A 22,538-nucleotide genomic window follows, 5' to 3' on the forward strand; every position below is an offset into this window, starting at 1 on the left:
AAAATTACGGAGGTCTAAAGAATGACCAAAAGAGCAAGTGCTTGAGGTGAAACAGAGAAAACCTGTGTGTGAGCAGTGAGGAAAGGAAGGAGCTGAGAAGGAGCTGCATGTAGGTTTGTCATGAATGTTGAATCACTGAGAACCTAGAACAGCGTTGAAGACAATGTGAAGTGTTCAGTATCTATATTTTCTCATATGAAGTTGGAGGTAGATATGAGTCCCCTGAGAAAGAATAAATTAATTTTACTCACTTATCATAATCACACCCCTCCCCATCCCACACTCCAATTCTTGCCCCTGGGGTGATGCAATGAAGGCTACATCAGATATTCCCATACACGTACTGCAGTTGCAAATGGAAATATGCATCTGAGTAGTTTAATAGGATGGTTGTATCGTAGCCCTCCTCCCCTTAAAAAAGAAAATTAAAACGCATCTCCTATTTAAGAAAAAACAGAGTTGGACAAGAAAGTGGTAAAAAAAAAAGATTTTATTCAGAACTATTGCAAAAGGGAAAAAGAGGCCTCAGTATAGACCAGGTTCAACTCCGAGTACAGAGTGGGCAATTGGGAATCACAGCCAAGGAGCAGGGTGGGTACAGTGGAGGTGAAATTACTGAGAGGAAACATCAGGGGTAAGGGAGAGTTCTGGGTAAACTAACCTATCAAGACTCTTGCTAGAGGCAGCACAGAGTTATCAGACATCATCTGGGGGATGGTGGAGGATGAGGAACCTGTTCAGATATCAAGGATGGGGCTTCTGGCTAAACTGACTTAGCAAGAGTCTTGCCAAAACTGGCTTCTAGAAGGAAGTACACAGATGAGTCTAGGAGAATGTGCAGGAGCCCAACTGAAATTGGTCAAGGAAAGGATTTTTGTCACTCCCTTGGGAAAAAAATTCCCCTTGGAAAGGATCCTGGATTCTTACCATTTGGAATGTAAATAAATTACTCCAAGAAGGAGAGGAAGTGAGTGTCTCCAGCTTGAGAACCCAGGGACATGCAAAGGTGCTCAGTCCCATTCCCACCTTGAAATGTAAACACACACCTCCAGGCAGGTAGATCTCTCAGGAAAGCCTCTCGCTGTCTCACCACGCTTCATCTTCCAAGCCTTGTTCTTTTAGCCCAGGTCCCGAGTTTCAATAAAATTTGCTCAGAAAACCCTAACTGTACAGAAACATAAAAATATCTTCTCTACAGTTGCCCAGATAATAAGAATGAACTAAGTGTTCAAACCTTCAATGAGCAAGGAGAAGTGACCAAAAGATGAGCTGAGGATGGTGACAAGTAAGTGTGGTGTGATGGCTGATTCTATGTGTCAACTTTCCTGGGCCACAGGGCACCCAGACATGTCGTTAAACATCATTCTGAGTGTATCTGCAAGGGTGTTTCTTGGTGAGATTAAAAAAAAAAAAAGAATGTACATATATGTATATAACTGAATCAATTTGCTGTACAGCAGAAATTAAAACAACATTGTAAATCAACAATACTCCAATAAAAAAATATAGGACAGGAGAAGTAAAGGTATATGTGAGAAAATGAAAAAATTTTTGAATCAGTAGATGGGAATAAAGAAGGTTGCCCTTCCAGTATGGGTGGCCTTGTCTAATCTGTTGAGGGTCTGAATAGAACAAAAGACTGAGTAAGAAAGAATCCTTTCTCTCTGCCTTATTGTCTTTAAGCTGGAACAGTCATCTACTCCTACCTTCAGACTCGGATCCAGATGGGACCTTGCACAAATCAGCTCTGCTGGTTCTCAGGCCTTTGAACTTAGACTAGAACTTTACCATCAGCTCTCCTGGGTCTGCAGCTTGTCAACTGCAGATATTGGAGCTTCTCAGCCTCCATAATGGTGTAAGCCAATTCCTTAGAGTAAATATATATACATATTTTAGAATATATATATAGTAAATTTTAGTGTATGTATATAGAGAGAGAAATATATACTATATATTTAAAATAAAACATATAATATATACAAAACATTATATTGTATTATAATAATATATCCTATTATAGGAGATATAAATAGATATAGATATAAATATACAAATATATTCTATTGATTCTGTTTCTCTGGAAAATCCAAGACTAATTCATATGGTAATGGCAATTACCTCAAAAGGCCAGAATCTTCGAGGAAAGCAGGGAGAAAATGGTCAGGGAGAAACCACATGAAGCAGAAAGGATGCTACCCCAGCTCCCAACCTGTGCTCCATGGGGAATGGGAGAAGAAACAGCCACCACTCAAAAGGACGGCAGTGTCCTCAGGGGAGAGCAGATCTCATTCTGGGAAAGAAGGGAGCTTTCTGAGAAGAGATTGAAGGTTCAGGGGATTTTGAGGATGACAGAATCGATTGCAGAAGATACACTGGAAGGTTTTGAGTGGTAAGGAAGGGATGGGAGACTGAATCCTATTAAGGGATATAAAGAAATTTATGGGGCACAAATAAGGGTTGAAAAAGACCACTTTAAAGGCTTGGCATTCTGATGGAGACTGACCTAAATGAGATGTACATACAGAGTGATGAGATGATTTCTGATGGCCTTTTAGAAGAAAGTGACTAAGCAGCTCTAATTCCATCCTCAGGCAGGGAGGCTGGGGGAGGGAGGTCCCCTTAAATATTTCAATGACACATGAGCCCAAGAGAGGCAGCTCCTCCTGCAGGAATCACTGGCTGTGCCCTTGGAGGGGGCTGTAGGGACTCTGACCAGGCAGACTCTGCTCAGGTCACCAGTGACTAGCTCTTACTACCAAGAAAACAGGAGGTGAAACTCAGGACTTTGGTTACAGACTGGAAGATGATTTGTGGTCAATGTCATGTGAGGACAAACACTCTCCCTGAGAAGATCTTCAGTAACCCATCCCCCATGAATCATGGAAAACCCAGCCCAAGGGCAGGTCCTTTGTAATGTTTCCCACCTTCTCTGCTCTGGGCTCCACCCTGCTCCTCCTTGGAACCTGCTCCTCCCTAGACCACCTCCCTGCTGCCTGAACATCTCTTGGGCTACACTCGAGCCCACTGGTAATGTTCCTTCCTCTTCTAAGGACTTCTCTCCCTTTGGAGACCTCCCTCCCTCACACCGTGAATCAGTACACAATCCACCACATCACTATCTTTGTACAACCTTTCCTGGGCTTCCTTGCTTCACACACCATCTTCTCTACTCATTCATTCAACATTATTAACAGCCTGCCCTCTGAAAACAACTCTTTCTAAATTGCCTAAAGGATGTGTTCTTCTCTGGAAAACATGTATGATGGACTGCTGACCACAGTCCCATCTCTGGGTCATATTTGGGGTCCCAGTCTCGCTATCCTTAGCATTATCTCTTCCTAAATGTGAAAAGTCCTTGAGATGCATTTTTTCCAAATAACTCACTGCTATATGAAAACAACAGCAAAATCTCCCAGACTCCACTCCCTGAAGTCAACTGTCCTCAATCACAAACTTGCTACTTGGTAATGAGGCTAACAGCTCACTTTTCAAAACATTCATTCAAACATTTACACAGTTGATGGTACATTATCTAGTCTCTTACTTCAGCCATCTGTTCTATGTTTTAATCCTTTAAGTAGGTATCAATTACATCTTTATATCATGGCATGTCACATTCAGACAGACGTTAAGTATTTTTATCTTAGTGATGAAATAAAAGTCAAGGGTACATTGATGCTAACCGAACACATGACCAACTGTAGCCAACGCACTCTCACCACGATCTTCCATTGGTCATTGAAGCCTAGAGTCATGCATTTTCCAGAGAACAGATCTAAATTTTGCATTTTTCAGGTTTCCCTTGCGCCTGTCCACATTGGCCCTGAAAAGATGCATGAGTTTAGAGCCGGTTACACTCATTCATTTTTAGGTCTAGTTATTCCCATAGACCATGGAGAGGACGACTTGCATATCAGTGACAAGGGACACATGCTCATCTATACCCCTGGGTTTCTTCATTCATTCATTTCCTTATAATTATCACAATCAAAGAGCAGCTGCAAGCTCTGCACAATTTCTCAGCGGTTTGCCAATAAAGCAGAAAGACTTAGTCTTCAAATCTGGGTACCGAAGTTATATTCATCAAATCTAAGCTTTTTCAAGTCCTCCTCTTCTCCTCCTCCTCTATCTTCTCTTGTTTGATTGTGAAGTCAATCGATCAATAGGAAAAGGAAAAGGGAGATGAGGCTCCCTGAGGCAGATGCTTTCTGGTGCCCTGAGTACCACCTCCTCGACCCACTGTCCACTGATGTGAGGAGTTAGGGGAGCCCTCAGACTCATCTTGCACTTTGCAGCCCCCTTCCACTCCCGACTCAGGCAGCCACCTTTAGTCGTTCCCGTTTGTGCTGCAGGGTCTTCTCAGAAGCTTGAGAGAAAAGGAGAAGGAAATTAATGTCCCCATCAGTTGGGATGGAGCAGGTGACAGGTGCTGCAGCCTATTGTCTTTCAGGGGGTTCTTTCGGGGGACTCCCGTACCCTTCCTCAAGGAGCCCTCACTGGGTCAACAGCATCCCCGCTGGCTTTATAGATGAGACTGGTGACATCCATGCCTGCACATTGGCTCACCCCTTCCCTGCTTCCCTCTCTCACTCCCTAACTCCCGCCTCGTGGAATCACCTTATTTGGCCTTTGGTAGGGGAGGAGGCTCACACTAAAACTCTCCCCCTACCCCATCAATTTTGCTATGTGTGTCGTCAAGAAACTGGGTGAGGAGGTAACTGAATTTAGGAGCCAATTTTGTTAAGTGACAGTTTTGGATCATCTGAAAATTTCCCTAATTCCTCAGAAAGTCCTGGCCTGTACATTGGCTGCAAAATAGCCAGTCTTTGAAGAAACACAAAGTAGACAGACCCAAGAAGCAAAGATGTCTCTCTCTCTCAGACAATATTAGCTCATGTGAGAACCCAAACACAAGTCTACAGGGAGACCATGGCAAGCAGCAGCCAGCCTTAAAACAAGACTTTAACAAACAAATGACTTGAAAATTGGATGTGCACTGTATCTTATTCTTTGTGTCCTAAGGAACCTTGGAAAATCAATGAATGTTTATTGACTGACTCTTCAACTGAAGATAGCAAAATAAAGGTTCTGAAGCAAATTTGGCAGGATACATCTGTAGTCCCAGAAGAGCTATGTCCCAGAGCAAATCAAGGGTTTATCTTAAAAGTCAGATCATCCAGCAGTGGTAAATCTCTCCTCAGTTATTCATTTGTAATGTTTATATAACTCTCACTCACAGTGTTTGCTGACTCACATGACAGAAAAATGTTTTATTAAAGTTTTCCTCTATTTTTTAAACGAACACGAATCATGTCATAACAACAAGTATTTAAATAACAGTCTTTATGTATTAACATATAAAAATATACTTTGGAAAAATCTCTATATTAAAAAATATTTATAAGCTTTGGGCATGAATTTCTATAATTCTAGAGTGTTTTGGTTTGGGGGGTGTTTGGGTGTTTTTGGTTTTGTTTTTTGTTTTGCTTATTTGTTCATTTGCTCATGTGTTTGTTTCCTGGTACATGAAAGGGATGATCTAAAAAAAAAGAGAAAATAAATGTCAGAATTAGGGTACCACTTTGTTACTGATAAGCTTAAAGTTACAAAATATACACTTTTGAATTATGGGATATCAGTGTTAGGATCTGACATAGATTTTCAAAAACTATTTAAATGAGAGAAGTGCATTTGAATATCTTAAGTTTACAGATGACAGAAAAGTCCATTCAGAAGGGGTAGGCACAGAGAAGTTTATGTAAACAGCCAGAAGAAAAGCAGCTGACTTTTAATACGGGCATTTATAGATAAGTAATGCATGTGTGGAAATGGGTTGTAATATTCTGCTCAGTCTGCCATGCAATATACCACAGAAGGGATGGCTCCAACTACAGAAATTTTTTTCTCCCAGTTCTAGAGGCTGTAAATCCAAGATCAAAGTGCCAGGAAATTTGATTCCTGGTGATGTTTCCTCCTGGCTTGCAGAAGGCTGTCGTCTCACTGTGTGCTTGTATGACCTTTCCTCTGTGGGCGTTTGCTCAGAGAGAGAGAGAGCTCTCTGGTGTCTCCTCCTCTTCTTATAAGGACACCAACCCCTTTGGATTAGGGCCCCACCCTTATGACCTTGTTTAACCCTATTACTTCCCAAAGGCCCCACCACCAAATACTATCATATTAGGGTTAGGGGCTTCAGCCCATGAATTTAATGGGAGACACAATTTAGCCCATGAGAGGGGTCATGCCCTTTGATGCAATAATGTCTCTTTTTAGAATCTATACTAAGGGATGATTCTAAAATCATCATTTATGCACATGGAAAAACATGTGCATAAAGATTTTTACTTGCAGGAAAAAAATACAGCACTAACTTAAAATGTGCAAAAACAGTAAGGAGCATAAGGATGACAAAACTACATGAAGAAAAATATTATGTAGCCATTAAACATGGTAACTACAAAGATTGTACAGCAACAGGGAAAGAATTTATAATATAATGACAGGTGATTTTTTAAAAGTGTGAGGAATTGAGTAAATCTAGTTAGGATCGAACTGGGTTTCAGTTTTTGTTTTTGTTTTTTTTTATTGTTACTGTTGTAGATTGAATTGCTCACCCCAAAATCCAGATGTTGAAGTCCTAACCCCCAGTAACTCAGAACATGACTGCATTTGGAGATGGACAGTTAAAGAGGTAATAAATGTTAAATGAAGTCAAAAGAGTGAACTCTGATCCAACCTGACTGATGTCCTTATAAGAAGAGGAAGAGACACCAGGGATGCATGTTCACAGAGGAAAAACCATGTGAGGACACAGTGAGAAGACAGCCATCGTCCACAAGCCAAGGAGAGAGGATTCAGGAGAAACCAACCCTGCTGTCACATTGATCTCAGACTTCCAGCCTCCAGAACTGTGAGAAAATGACTTCTGTTGTTCCAAACCCCCAAGTCGGTGGCCCTTTGTTATGGCAGCCCAAGCTGACTGATCCAGTTACCTTCATGGAACCAAAGGCTTGACTTCCCTAAGATGCTCTGTGTTCAGGTGGGGGCTGGAGTGCAGAAAGGTTCTCCTCTGTGTTCATGCCCCATCCTCAGCTTTCACCCAGCCCTGTGCAGCTGCCTCTCTGAGTTTCCTGAGCTTCTGGGGGCTCTCACTCCCTCCCCTGCAGCCTGCTGTTGGCTGCTCAGTACTTGTCAGGCTGGCAGGAGGATGTGCCCGGCATCTCTGTCACCCAGCCCAACATCAGCCTCAGATGGTCCTCTGTGCTTGAGACTTGAGGGTGGAGCTTTTTGGGTATCCCTGAGCCTTCTTCCCATGAAGGTCAAGCTGCTCTGTATCTTCAGGGAGTCCTACACAAGAGCACTCCCTACCCACCTAGTAGCGTGTGTAGGATTCCAGGCCCATGGCTTTCTCTGCCCCTCTCCCGGGTAGAGGGTCTGTCTTCTCCCCTTTCCTCAGCAGCAATGGGTATGTACATGCACCTTGGAGGCTACAGATCCCACTGCCTCTTCTTCCAGAAGCTTAAGGCTTTGAGTGAAGGATCAGGCCTTAGGGTGGGGTTTCCTGACCCTCCCCCCAACCTCTTGCCCACTCTACCCTTGCAATGATACCTAGATTGTCTGCAGGCCTGCATCACCAAGGAGGCTCTTTCCAGCCTCACACCCAATCTACCTGGAGAGTCCCAGGTGGAGCTCCATAGGAGAGAGTCTGGGGGTGAGTGTGAGCTCCATGATGTCTGGGGGTCTCTCTGCTGCCATGCTAGTCCACACTAGGCCTGTAACGACTAGTCAAAATTTTGCTGATTTCTTTGAAACACTTTTATGGCAGAGGTGACTTTCTCTCTGTTCTGATGCAGCACTTGTGTCCTGACTATTCTCAGGGGAGAGACTCTGCCCCCTGGGAATTCAGGCTACTCGATTACCCCTCTGATGGGTTCAGGAAAAGCTATGATTTTGTAGCTTATCTGGCTTCTTCTCATGGACGTCTGGGTGATGTTCTTTCCAGCTTTCTCCATCCTAGGCAGGAGTGGAACCCACATCCAATTTTAAGTGGCACCTTTGCTGCACATAAATGCTGAATTCAGCACCGGCAGAAACACATTTTGCAAAAACACAATGTCAAGCCCAGCACAATAATTACCACGAGGCTCTGATATCACTGATAATTCTCCAGCAGTCAAAAATCTTCCAAGGAATGTGTAAATATCCAGTTAAGAAAAACGACAGATGGGAAGAGACAAAATGAATACCTGAACATACCTAAACAGTTTGGTGGATTCCTCTCTTTTCCCTTTGCCAAACCTCCTTCAGAAGCCACATGTGACTCTGTGGGATGGGGGAAACACAGAGATATTTTAAAGCTAAAAGGACAATCATAAGCAGAGAGTCTAAAGACTCTTACACTTTCAAATGCAATGCCATATGAGTAAAGATTATTTTGCATATGAGTAAAAATTATTTTGCAATGTCTACTTTACTTTTCTGAAATTAAGTTCATAGATAATGTAACTTAACTACATACCTAAATTTCAAAATAAAAAACTCCAACATAATGCCCTGTGTATGATATAAAGGAGGTATACACTAATTATTAGAGAAATGCAAATCAAAACTACAATGAGATACCACCTCACACAGGTCAGAAAGGCTATCATTAAGAAGTCAACAAATAACAAATGCTGGAGAGGTTGTGGAGAAAAGGGAACCCTCCTGCACTGCTAGTGGGAATGTCAATTGGTGCAATCACTATGGAAACCAGTATGGAGGTTCCTCAAAAAGCTAAAAATAGAGTTGCCATATGATCCAGCAATCCCACTCCTGGGCATTTATCCAGACAAAACTATAATTCGAAAAGATACATGCACCCCTATGTTCATAGAATAGCAGCACTATTCACAATAGCCAAAATATGGAAACAACCTAAATGTTCATCAACAGATGAATGGATAAAGAATACGTGGTACTAATAAGAACCTGCTGTTTAAAAAAATAAATTAAATAAAATTTTAAAAAAAGAATATGTGGTACATATATACAATGGAATACTACTCAGCCATAAAGAAAAATGAAATAATGCCATTTGCAGCAGCATGGATGGACCTAGAGATAATCACACTAAGTGAAGTAAGTCAGAAAGGGAAAGACAAATACCATAGGATATCACTTATCTGTGGAATCTAAAATATGACACAAATGGACCTATCTATGAAACAGAAACAGATGAAGAGAACAGACTTGTGGTTGGGGGGGTTAGTAGGGGAAGGGGTAGGATGGACTGGGAGGTTGGGTCAGCAGATGCCAGCTAGTGTATATAGGATGGATAAGCAACAAGGTCCTACTGTAGAGCACAGGGGACTACATTCAACATCTTGTGATAAACCATAATGGAAAAGAATATGAAAAAGACTGCATATATATAGATATAACTGAATCACTTTACTGTACAGCAGAAATTAACACAACATTGTAAATCAACTACCTTTAATAAAATAAATTTTTTAAAAAGTAAAGGAGAGGGCTTCCCTGGTGGCGCAGTGGTTGAGACTCCACCTGCCGATGCAGGGGACACGGATTCGTGCCCCGGTTTGGGAGGATCCCACATGCCGCAGAGCAGCTGGGCCCATGAGCCATGGCCGCTGAGCCTGCGCATCCGGAGCCTGTGCTCCGCAACGGGAGAGGCCACAGCAGTGAGAGGCCCGCGTACCGCAAAAAAAAAAAAAAAAAAAAAAAAAAAAAGTAAAGGAGATATAAAAGGGAAGTCATTTATAAGACAGCAAAAATAACACCCAGTAGGACAACACCAGAAGACATATGAAGTAGTCAAATCCCTGAATCTACAATAAGAATTACCGGGGACGCAGCAGCTATAAATCCAGATGGATCCCAGTACGCTGTAATAGCAGCTCAGATACTCTAAGTCGCAGTGCCGTCGGTGATGCAGTTTTCCAAAATGGCAAACAAGTCTTGAGGAAGCTCCTCCCAAAACCAACTTTAACTTTCCCTTGATTTTCAAGGTAGCTTCATTCATAGAAAATTAGATGTACCTTACACACATGATACATATACTTTATGATTTTTTATTGTGAAATATTTATAGTGAAATATAGACTCAAGTAAACAAAGTTATCACTTATGTAGATGTCCGATGGGACATTTGAAATTTTTCAGGCTTCTCCCAAGTATTGTAGGACATCTAGGAACCCGCCCTCAACTGAAAGTCACCAGGACTGTCAATTGCTAAGAAGTTCAAGCATTGCACCTACACCAGAAGAAGGGCCACACCTTTGACCAAAGATGCCATGACTCAGAGGTCACAGGGCAAGTTGGCTGCAAGCCCAGTCGCTTCTTTGCAGAGTGTTTCCTCTGCATCATGTTTCTGGGGGCTTCTAAGCTCCAAAAAGGGAAAATCTAACTCTGCAACAACCCCCCCCAAATGTTTTTAAATCGTGATGATTACCTTAACTGTGAGTCTTTGAGCCTCAGCTTGTGTCCCCTTGGCTGGAGACACTGTGGAACCAGGTGAGCCAAGGAGGGGAGAGTGGCCACTAACGTGTGTTTTGGTCAATGGGTCTTGACAGCCTGGAGGTTCTGAAAATAATGTGAACCACAGCCTAAGAGCAAAACCAATTTCCATGTTCCCTTTCTGGTTCTGGAATAAATCGTTCATTCTGCAAACAGTTATAGACCACGCGGAATGCACCTGCCCCAACACAGCGCCAGGGCCATGGGGGAGCAGGTGGATGAGAAGCCCGCCCACCTTCACGGAATTTAATGCGAAAGTAGGCAGTCAGTAATTAATTACACAATTACGTCACTAATGCAATGAAGGAAACGCCTAAAGTGACATATTAGCAGCATGGAAGCATTAACCCAGCAGGGAGGGAGTCAGAGTTCCATTAGGGAAGCAGAAAGTTCCGAGTGATACAGTAAGGGATTAATTATCAGAATTCCACCTCCCACATCACAGGAGATGCCAGGGAAGAAAAGGTCCAGAAGCGGAGGGTTAGATGGTCAGAAAAGAGTCACTAACCAGGGCCTGCGAAGGGAAGCTGAGAAGTCCACCACAAGCATGGTCCCTGCAATCAGGCCCCAGTAGAAGAGTGGAGTGTGAAGAAACAGTCAGCAGCCACGCAAACTTGAACCCCGGGAGAAACACGGCCGCCTGCCTTTCTCTCAGCTCACCCACCCCCAGTGACGCAGGCACCCTGCAGAAGCTGGCATCCTTCCCCCAGAGCCACACACACCTGCCAGGACCCAGAGAAGCAAAGGAAAAGGTCACGACAGTGCTGGAGGGGCTGCAGATCCAGCAGGCAGCAGGCCAGCCTCCGCAGGTGTGAGCTCCAAGGGCACGGGGAGCCGCACACCACCCTTCCACGTGCATTGCCTCTGGCCCTTCACATGCCTCTTTCTGTGCGGGTAGCTCCCACCCGGAACCACAGCAGGAAGAGTGGCTAACTGACAGAGTACAGAAGCATCCAGAAGGCTTCAGCAAGGAGAATCTGAAGAATCAGCCAGAGTTGGACAAAGTGAAGAGAGGAGGAGGGAGTGATCCAGGCAGGACCACAGACCCCAGGGGAACCTTCCGCGCTTCGGAGACCACAGTGGGATTTGTAGAGAGTGGCGTCTGGCCAGGGAGGGTTGGGGATACACCCAGCTGATCCCTGGAGGCCTTGGCAGGATTTTAGATTTCGTCCTAAGAGTGGTGGAGATGCGGGCGAGATGTTGCCCTGCACAGGCAGAGCAGCAGCCTAGAAGTCCGAAAGGCCTGGGGTCAGAAGGTGTACGTGTTGCTCTGTGACCACAGCTTATGAGCTCACTTTGTTCATTGGAACCACACAGGACTGAGCGAGGATTAAGGGAAATAACCCATGAAACTGTGAGTGTGCGTGAGGCAGGTGGGCACACTTCTGCAAAGGGCCACATAGTGACTGTCTCAGGCTTTGTGGGCCAAATGGTCTCAATGGTTCAACTCTGCCATCAGGCCTGAAAGTAGCCACAGAAAACATGTAAATATCGACTGGGTTCCGAAAAAATCTTACTTGCGGACACTGATGTTTGAATTTAACATAATTTTCACGTGTCATGAAATATTATTCTTCTTTCAATTTTCTTCAACCACTTAAAAATGTAAAAACCGTTCTGAGTTCACGGGCCTTATAAAACTAAGCAACAGCTGAGTTTGACTCATGGGCTAGAGTTTGTTGGCCCCTGTGGTAGACACAAAACTAGTGTCTCTCCCCTTAACTTTGCTCTTTACACACACATGCACACACACTCATATATATACTACCATATACACCCACACATACATACACATCACACAAACACATGCACAAACACACACACATGCATGCATGTACACCACAGATCTGTGAAGAGGCTGCTGCCATGATATAAGCCTTCGTGCTGACTGCATTTCCTTTAATTCAGTCCAATTTGTACATTCTGAGGAAAACAAACAAAACTAGATCAACTGGAATTTTTAAAATTGGTTTTTGATTTAGACAATAATGTGCTATGATTTGAACGACCACAGACTTTATTAGCCATGAAATTGAAGCAGTTATTACCAAGAGTTCCCAAATTAAGTTACTCTGTGAAACATCCCACATTCTTAAGGTTTCTGTAGAGAGATGTCATCAATACATTCTGTACTACATTTTCCCCATAGACTTTACTGGAATTTTATAAAATTTCTGCTTTGTCAACACAGTATGATTATGAGGCCAAGCATGAACCTCTCATTCTGAAGCCATTGGTTGAGCAATGATTCTCACAAATCTTCCCACCAGCCCGCAGGGTTCTGAATCTCAATGTAGTTTTAGAAATAACGTCTCACTCAACAAAAGAAGGAAGACAGTTGTGGGGTTGTTTCGGCTCAAGACCCAGCCTGCTACCGCAAACTCTGCATTTTCCAGGCTGAGAAACCAGGGCACCTGCTTCATAAATGTTGGAGAGTGAGTCTCATCCGAGGCTGTGGCCTGTGGCATGATTTACAGGCTGTGCAGGGTGAGAATTAAATATTTACCATCTGCAGGGGAATGCAGCTCCCTCCAAAGGCTGCAGGGATGAGGGAGGCCTGCATGCACTCAGAGCAGGGCAGCCTCGGGCCTAAGAACTGGGCCATGTCAGGTGAAGACAGGGCAGGGCGTGTATGTGTGCATGTGTGTCTGTGTGTGAACATCTCCATGAGGGTAAGCACCAGAAGGGACTTCAGGGGTCCACAATTCAATCCCTTTGTTCTACTGATGTGTCACCAAAGACGTGACCTACTCAAGTTCAACGCAGCCAAGTTCCTTTCCCCCCATGTGTGTCCTCTTTTGGTAAATGGATTCATCCCAAGGAGAGGAAAAAGCAGAACCCTACAAAGCAAAACATCTTTCCCCGTGATGTCACGAGCACAAGGCATATCTCCATGCCTTGATTTGTTTCCTAAATGTTGCCAAACCCTCCTGGCTGGGTGTCTTCTCCCTGCCTCTCCCATCCATTGGCCGCCCTTGCCCTTCTCCATCCCATGTGGATGCCGTCCGTGGGCTCCCTGGACCCCTGGCTCTGGATGGGCTTGGTGAGCAGAAGAGTGGGGAGGTGGCCTCTTTGTCACCTGACTCCCTCCCTGCCAGCTTTCCAGAGCTTGGCTGTGTCCCTCTACCTGTGGCCCAGCAACCGTCAGAGACCCTCTCCATACAGGGCTGGCCACCCCTCCTAGCCTGTCAGCTCTATGGATGGTGACAGCTTCTCAGACATACACATCCTTCACAGGCCTGCTGAACCGCCATCTATCCCATCCTACGTGCCCTTGAACCCTCCCTCCTGTCTTGCCGCTCACCTAGTCCTCTCGTCTCTGAACTCCATGTTCTCAACTGTTCCACAGAGAGGATTTTCCTCCCTCTTTGCACAGGACACGTGTTCTTCCCCAAGGGCATCATACTCACTTAAATGGCAGGCCCAGATGCTGACACAGCATCTCCTGTATCCTCGGCAGCCTCCATTCACCTTGAGGTCATCACCGCCTAGGAACTGGCAACGCAGCTTTAATGCCCCTAATTGTTTTCCAAGAACAGGGCCACATAGAGCAAAGGAAGTGCTTTTATTGGACCTCTCCAATTATCTTCAATGTGTTTACATTACGACTTGAGTCCTACTCGTAAGTAAATGATGAAAGATCCTTGACTCCATAGGGCAGGCTTGGAATCTGACAGCATAACCAGGGTCAAAGACCCTTGGAAGCATGGGCAGGTGTGGTCTCCCTGGGTAGCATTTTATGACTCAAGGCTTTGAGGAACATTTGTTTAAACATATCTGGGCCTTCATCAGCCATTTATTAGCAGAGAGCCGTATCTATCTTTCGGAGAAACACTCTTGGCCATGATGTTTTGACTCCTTTCACCCCTTCCCCTTGAGCCTGCTTCAGCTCTCTGCACTGCAGGAGTGAGAGATAAATCTACCACATCAGCAAAATCCCATTATCAGTTGAGAGCTGCCCTGGGGTTTGCAGGATTCCTAAATAGAAACTGGAAAGTACACAGACATAACACTGAGAGAAAACATGGATTGCGTGTTTGTGTAAAAAAGCCCACCCTTGACACATCTAGGTCATTTCCAAGTAGCTAGCTCTAGGTCAGCACTGTCCAGAAAAAACTTTCTGCAACAATGAAGGCTGTAATCTGCGTGTCCAATACAGTAGCCACTAGCCAGATGTGGTATTGGGCACTTGACATGCGGCTAGTAGGATTGAGAAAATAAATCTTATATTTTACTTAATTTCAAATAATTTAAATGCAAATAGCCACATATGTCTATGGTATTGGACAGAGAAACTCTAGATAGTTTTGTTTATAAAATATCCATACCTCTTGCAAAATAAAAACTAGCCAGGGGTCCCTTTGAGAAAACTTACTCATAGAACAAGCTACTATAAGAAAGAACCTGTTTACTTGTGACACAGGAAACCTTCCCGAGCCTGATAAATGAAAAAAATATTATAGACTGATTCACCAAGCACATAGCAAATTGAAGAAATTTCTGTGAAGATCATTTGGCATTGTTCTCCAGAGTCTAAAACTTGAAATTCAACTATATTCTACATGCAACCCCCCACCGACTTCTAAAATAACCACAAGAATATGATTCTTATAGCAGGCAGATGGCAAATATTCATTATACTTCAATATACTGTGTTTCCCAGTATTGACTTGTTTGAGGTCAATATTTACTCAGTGCCTCCAGAATGCTAGGTTCTGTAAAGGTTACAAAAAGTGTAAATGACATGACATTTGTTTTGTCTCGGGATCCGTGTTCTGTGGCAATTTGGAGAGAGTAAACTATGAAGAAAAGAATATGGAATTCACTCACTGAACAGCTCTGCTTAACAGGAGACCAGAAGGTCTCCTGAACCTTCTGGGCTTTATCCTTGACTTGTACCCATTCAAGGATGGTGGCAGGAGACAGGATCACATTGACAGGGAGTAAAGAAGTTATTATAATAAACAAGAGTCTCACTTTTAAGCAGTTGAATTGTCAACTTTTCTCATAAAAAGGACTCTTTGGAAAGTATCAACTGAAAAAAAATGCCCAACATGGGAGTTGTGAGTTAAGTTTTATTTGGGGTAAAATGAGGACTATAGCCCGGGAGACAGCATCTCAGAGAGCTCTGAGAAACTGTTCCAAAGAGGTAGGGGGGAAGGTCAGTATATATGTGGCTTTGGTGAAGGGGGAGTCCATGCCATCAAGTACATAATTTTTGCAGAAGGTTTCTGCTAGTCTCGTGAAGGTTACTTCTAGTCACGAGGAGCAGACGTCACCATGAAGGATTTTAGCGCTTTTCTAGATATGCGGAGATACAAGAATTAGGCTCATAAAAATCATCTCCTGAAAATAACTATCTGAAGGCCTGTTCTGCCAGTTTTTTCTAGAGCACAGAGTGCCTCATTCCTGAACTCCTTTCAGAAGGTGTTGAAGGTCAGCAGCTGCAGTGGCTCATAATTTAATCCTTGTAAATCTAGATGGCAAGTGCCGATTTGTAGGTGACAAAAGTGACACAGCTATATTCATGGTGTTTCGAAATTTTGCATTTTAGTTCTACTCTAAAGAAAATAGTGACCAATTCCCTCACATTAGGGACACAGTCTTAGAAGAGGTGATCTTTTTCTTAGGATCCTCTAAGTAGCGGGCATATACAAAATATTTGACAACCTATAAAACAGGAACACCACCCAATCAGAGTGGATAGTGTATGGGCACCACCCAATCAGAGTGGGTAGTGTAGGGGCACCGACCAATCAGAACAGTACAGAACAGCACACAGCCCCACGTTGTACCAGCAAACACCCCTTGAGTTAGTTGTCAATTCATAGGAGGGGGTCCAGGGTAGAGACCAAATGTGATTTATGATGAAGAAATACTTTAAAAATCATGATAGTATGCAGGTACACCTTGTTTTATTACTCTTTGCTTTACTGTGCTATGTAGATATTGCATTATTTACAAATTGAAGGTTTGTGACAACCCAGCGCAAATCTATCGGCGCCATTTTTCCAAAAGCATTTGCTCACTTCACGTCTCTGAGTCCATTTTGGTAATTCTTGCAATATTTCAAACTTTTTCATTATTATTATACTCGTTATGGTTGTGGATGAAAAACGCTGCCTGCCATATCGGCAAACAAAGGGTGATGCAGCCGTCAAGACCTCAGCCACTGCAGCCCCCCCAGGCGGTGCCCCGGAGGGGACTCAGGATGGGAAAGAAGAGGATGCTGGCCCCAGAGAGCTGAGGTGCACATCGAAGGAATGATTGCAATGAGCCCAGGCTCTTGCATCTTCCCATGCATAGAAAAGCACTAAATTCCTCAGCTTGAGGTGTCTGGTTTTCTTTAATTAACAGTAACTTTTTGATGTTCCAACTACCTGCTCTTTGCTGCAAAACTGCTATATATCCTGGCTCCCCCCCTGCCCTCTTTGGAGTAGTCCCTCAGAGTCCACTGAGAGGCTGCCTTCCAGGCTTGAAGTCCTCAGAAAATCTGCCAGGTAAAACATAATTCTCAACTTTTAGGCTGTGCAGCTTTTTTCAATCGACATGGTGACCTGTGATCAGTGATCTTTGATGTGGCTCTTGCAAAAGGATTGCAACTCACTGAACTCTCAGATGACGGGGAGCATTTTTTAGCAAGAAAATATTTTTTATTTAAGGTCTGTGCGTTGTCTTTTAGACGTAGTGCTAGGGCACATTTAATAGACTACTGTATAGTGTAAATGTCACTTTCACATGCACTGGGAAACCAAAACATTCCTGTTACTTGCTTTATTACTGTGTTCTGGAACCGAACCTGCAACATCTCCAAGGTCTGCCTGTATAACTTCTCTACCACTGGATTAGCACGCAGCGGTGTGGAGTGATAAGAAACATCATCACGATGAATGTGTGTCTTTTACCAGGTAACTTCAAGGAATTCACCACAATCTTAACACTTTTAAAATTTGAATTCCATAAAGACACAGACCTACTAGAGAATGGACTTGAGGACATGGGGAGGGGGAAGGGTAAGCTGGGATGAAGTGAGAGAATGGCATGGACATATATACACTACCAAATGTAAAATAGATAGCTAGTGGGAAGCAGCCGCATAGCACAGGGAGATCAGCTCGGTGCTTTGTGACCACCTAGAGGGGTGGGATAGGGAGGGTGGGAGGGAGATGCAAGAGGGAGGAGATATGAGGATATATGTATAACTGATTCACTTTGTTACAAAGCAGAAACTAACACACCATTGTAAAGCAATTATACTCCAATAAAAATGTTAAAAAAAAAATTTGAATTCCACTTCAGCAATAGCATGGTTGGGCCTCGGGGCCCAGAGCAGTTGCTAATTACTGACCATCATAGCAATCTGTTCCAACCAGTGCAGAGCACAGCCAAATACTAGCCTCTACGTTAAATATGAAGTGATGGGGTGGACAGCGAAATACACTGAAAATCTCTACATGAAAAAAGAAAAAAAAATTTTATAGAGGTCTCTGTTTTGTTTCTTGGAAAATTCTTGGTTCCTAAGCTCTATGATTCTTTAAACTACCCCCTGAATAGTAAAGAGTTAAGAAAAGCAATACAAGTTTTTTGGTGTTTTCCTTTTTATTTATGAAAGAACATATTTCCCATTTCCAGTTTTTTCATGGCTGGAGTATGTCCCCCACAAAACATAATCCACATCTAACTCATCCGAGGACAAGAGAACAAGACTGATGAGGGAGCAGATAAAAATGAATGTCTTCATGTCAATATTCAATAATGAGATATTTCTCAAGGTGCACATTAGCTTTAGAATTTAAAATTACTTATAACCTATAAGTCCTGATTTTCTGGGCAATTTTTATTTTTTGCCACGCCATGCGGCTTGCAGGATCTTAGTTCCCCGACCAGGGATCGAACCCGGGCTATGGCAGTGAAAGCGCCAAGTCCTAACCACTGGACCACCAGGGAGCTCCCCATTCTGGGCAATTTTCGATGTCTGATTGATCCTAATTTTTATCCTCTTTTTTTCACAGATAATATGCAATAATACCCACATAGTAAACATACATAAATATCACTTCATAGGATTTCAGATAATAAAAACTTCTTAAATGTCATGGTGGGATGTAGACTTATCTACCATTTGTTGGGTCAGCAAGCAGGAGTGTTGAGTGATGAGAAGCACGATCATGACGAATTTGCAGCTTTTACTTAGTAACTATGGAATTCACTGAAATCTCAAAACATTTTAAAAGTCAAATTCCACTTTAGAAGCTGGGAAAATGGATTCCTTCCGTCCCTATAAAATATCCATTCCGATGATGCCAGCATCGCTTCTTCTAGGTCATGTTGGCAAAGCTGGAGCCCAGCCATAGGATGATGGAGAGCAATGGCAACACCATTGTGAGCAATGATGACATCATCATGAGCAGGGATGACATCATCATGAGCACTGACGATATCGTCGCGATGTAGGTCATCAGCCAAGTGCCGTGTGGAGCCAAAGGGATGCTGTACTATACCAAAGTCACATTCCTGACCTTCTTAGGACTGGCCACATTAAAGGAAACCTGTGGGCGACTTGCTGGGCCCAGCTGGTGCTGGTCAGATCCCTGGAGACAGAGAGAAAAGGGTAGATTGAGTTGGTTGAGATCATCATAACGGCACACTTGAGAAGGAAGCTCAACTCGTCAGCTAAGATAAAACGAGGGTGCAGAGAGGAGCACAAACGTTAACACAGGTCCTTCCTCTATGATTTTCAATAACACACACTGCAGATGTTTCCCAAGTACAGGGCCTGAAGAGCGATCCAATTCAAAGAATCCAGTGTTTATATGAAGGCAAACTACAGTAAAGATTCACTGTTTTGTTTTTCAATATTCCTATGGAAATTCTCACCATTGTGTGAAAATGTAAAATATTTCTAACCTTCTTTAAATAGCACACTTTCTTTCTAAAGGAAAGGAGCAAAACTGAAGAACTGACTCCATGTCAATCACCCACCTGTCTCCTCGGACAGTGTTCCTGGCTCTTACATTCTGAAATGTACTACCAAGCAGACCACTCACTCCTCTGAGGGGCCAATGCCTGTGGAAGAGTGTTGCCCTATTAAAATACATGCAGTGGACTTCCCTGGTGGCACAGTGGTTAAGAATCTGCCTGCCAGTGCAAGGGGACACAGGTTCGAGCCCTGGTCCGGGAAGATCCCACATGCCCCGGAGCAACTAAGCCCGTGTGCCACAACTATTGAATCCCGTGCACCTAGAGCCTGTGCTCCACAACAAGAGAAGCCACCGCAGTGAGAAGCCCACACACCACAACAAAGAGTAGCCCCTGCTCACCTCAACTAGAGAAAGCCTGTGTGCAGCAACAAAGACCCAATGCAGCCAAAACGAAATTAATTAATTAATTAAAAGTCATCAGTCCTTTACATAAAAAATAAATAAATAATTAAAATAAAATATAATACATGCAGCGTATTTTCCTGCCACCCTGAGAATGCTGACTCAGACTCCAGGGCACCCGAGCTGCATTTAACATCTTAAATAATGTAACTGGGCACCATAAATAATTTACATCACAATGGAACGTCAGCAAGTCTGGGGGGTGGAATCACGCTGACTCGTGGTTTTAATTCATTGACCCCCCATCACACAAGGATGCAGCCCCACAGGTCTGATGGGGTTACATCGCACCATAAAGGCGGTGCTTCTGCTGTGATGATGCCTGGAATTTTTGCTGTCGTTTGCCTTTTGTCCCCATGACATGGTTGTACCAACCATTGTTGTTTTCTAAGTTTATCAAGAGTTTATTTCTGTTGACCTCCATGGGGAAAAGATTAGCAGGGGAGACATCATCCAGGTTTCAAGTTATTCATAACCTCACCCCCCAAAACTGAAAGAGTCAGGAGGAAAGACACAGAATTGCCTGAAATAACCAGAAAAATGGACTGACAGCGAGTCAAGGAGAGGAAAGGGTGGATCGTTTGATTGAAATATTCATCATGATGTAAAATATTTGCAAACCCTATGACTTCCTATCAAAATAAAAGGTGCTTCCCTTTCTCATTAACTGTAATTTTCAGAAAGAATTTCTGATTTTATTTATCAGTTTTGTGCCAGTGTGTTTCGTGGGCAGTTACACCTGCGTTATCTGTACTTCACCAACAGAAATTCTTGTCTGGAAAATAATGTCGGTGTTATATAATCCTAACTGGAGATGCAGCCCGGATAGACATAATCAGTGTAGAAAAGTGCCATGTTTTGGTTTATGTCAGTTTGTAAAATCAGTCTCTTTTTTTACCTTCTGAGCCTTCTTAAAATTTAGTGCATGCTCTGGGGTCTCTACAGCCCCAAACCCTCTTTCTATCCTTCATATATATTGAATGCGATGTGCCTTAGACCCACCTAAAACATGGGAGATTTAAAAAGTGTTCCTCAGCTATGGTGCCACGTGGTTATGGAATATTCTGGTGCTGAGACGCTTCCATTTGATCTTCATCACAGCCCCACCACAAGCATCTCAGATCCTCCATGCTCTGTGGCAAGGGCCATGCAGTGGGTTTGTGAACACGAATGATTCCAAATGCACAGATGTAAGCAAACCCCCAAAACTCAGAATGACTTTCCCTTAGAAACAATGCAATACGTGTCTGTTTTCACGCTGAGCCACAAAACAATTTCCTTAAAGCAGATTGCCTGGGGAACAAGGTAAAAATGCCCTTTCTTCGGTCGTATCTTCCAGAGATTCTGATCCAGAAATTCTGGAACAGACTCAGGAGTGTGCACTTTAACAAGCCCTCCCCCCGCCCCCAAAGGGCTTCTCTGTACTGAGGACCACGGCTCGATGAGCAGGTACCCAGATAAGTGTGTCTCCAGGTGCTGGCTGCACCCCCACGCTCAGTGAGCATTCTTTGGTACCCAGGATACAGGAAACACTTCCCGCATTTCTGCCCATTGGTTATAGGAATGAGGATTCTCCATCTCAGCCTCTGGTAAAGAGCCCCAAGTTCACGGGGCACCCTGGCAAGGCAGCGGGCTGAGAGGTAGGGATGAGCATGGGAGGTGCTCCAGGCGGCTAGCGGGGGCGTCTTCCCATGGTTTACAAGCCAGCAACTCCCAACGGACCTGGCCTACATCAGCCATGGCCCCCTGTGGCCTCTGACCACAGTGGCTGGCCTTCTATGGAGCCAATCTCCAGCCCACAGCCTGTCCCCGATGACACTGTCCCTGATGACACTGTCCCTGAGCTGAGCCCTCACCACTTCTGACGTTTTCAAGGACGGTCAGCACTGAAAGCGTCGGGAGACAACTGGAGATCTGAGAAAAGAGGTTCGCCACGACATCCATGCTGCCCTTCCCCACAGCAGAGTGGGCCTCTGGCGTTCCAGACCTTAACGGGAAGGATGTTGGAGGAGCGAGAGTCGTGGGGGGCTGGTGTCGTGGCGACGGGGTTTCACCCCTTCCTAAAGCATTAAGAATCCAGGCTCCTGTTCTAGTAACTGTTGAGCATAGGATGTAATTTAAATCGTACTTGGCAATGCATGATGAAGACGCAGCGTGTACAGGCTCTCTGCAGCCTGCAGATGTAGACACAGGTGGTGGAACTCTGGGTGGGAGTGACCCCGAAAACCGCCCTCTCCTCAGCAACTGTGCGCAGCTCTGAGCAGACACGGCCACAGACTCCAGGGCCTTCTCTCCTTGTAAGGGAGTCCACATGATGTCAGCAAGAGTACAGGCACCATCAACCCCGGGGAGGGGTCCAGTACAGCCTCTGCCCAGTGTGGTTACCATGAATGCCTTGGGACTCTGAGCAAATCATAAGTACTGGATGGGGTGAAATGACAAAGTAGGCAAGTCCATCTTTGGCAAAGCCGCACTCTTCCCTCCTGCAAGCCCCACTGCCATCTTACTATAAGGCAGCCAATAACACTTCAATCTAGCCACGTGTCAGAGCCCCCTCAGCTGGCTCTAAAAGGCAGAGATGCCCAGGCTGCCTCCCCAGCTCTACTGAGACAGGAAGTCTGCAGGTGGGGGCCAAGAGCT

General features: G+C 44.2%; 1 protein-coding gene across 5 annotated transcripts in view; it reads right to left on the reverse strand.

The window, feature by feature from the left end:
* Nucleotides 1-18,105: 18,105 nt before the first annotated feature.
* The window catches only part of IGSF5 (immunoglobulin superfamily member 5), a 43,024-nt gene continuing 38,591 nt past the window's right edge, over nt 18,106-22,538 (reverse strand). For all 5 annotated transcript variants that reach the window (XM_069540626.1, XM_060010287.1, XM_060010284.1 and 2 more), the window contains one exon: nt 18,106-19,106. In XM_069540626.1, the coding sequence (XP_069396727.1) occupies nt 19,011-19,106 (96 nt within the window). In that variant the 3' untranslated portion in view covers nt 18,106-19,010. The remainder of the gene's footprint in view (nt 19,107-22,538) is intronic.

Source organism: Delphinus delphis, chromosome 4 (genome assembly GCF_949987515.2).
Source record: "Delphinus delphis chromosome 4, mDelDel1.2, whole genome shotgun sequence".
NCBI classification, from domain to species: domain Eukaryota; kingdom Metazoa; phylum Chordata; class Mammalia; order Artiodactyla; family Delphinidae; genus Delphinus; species Delphinus delphis.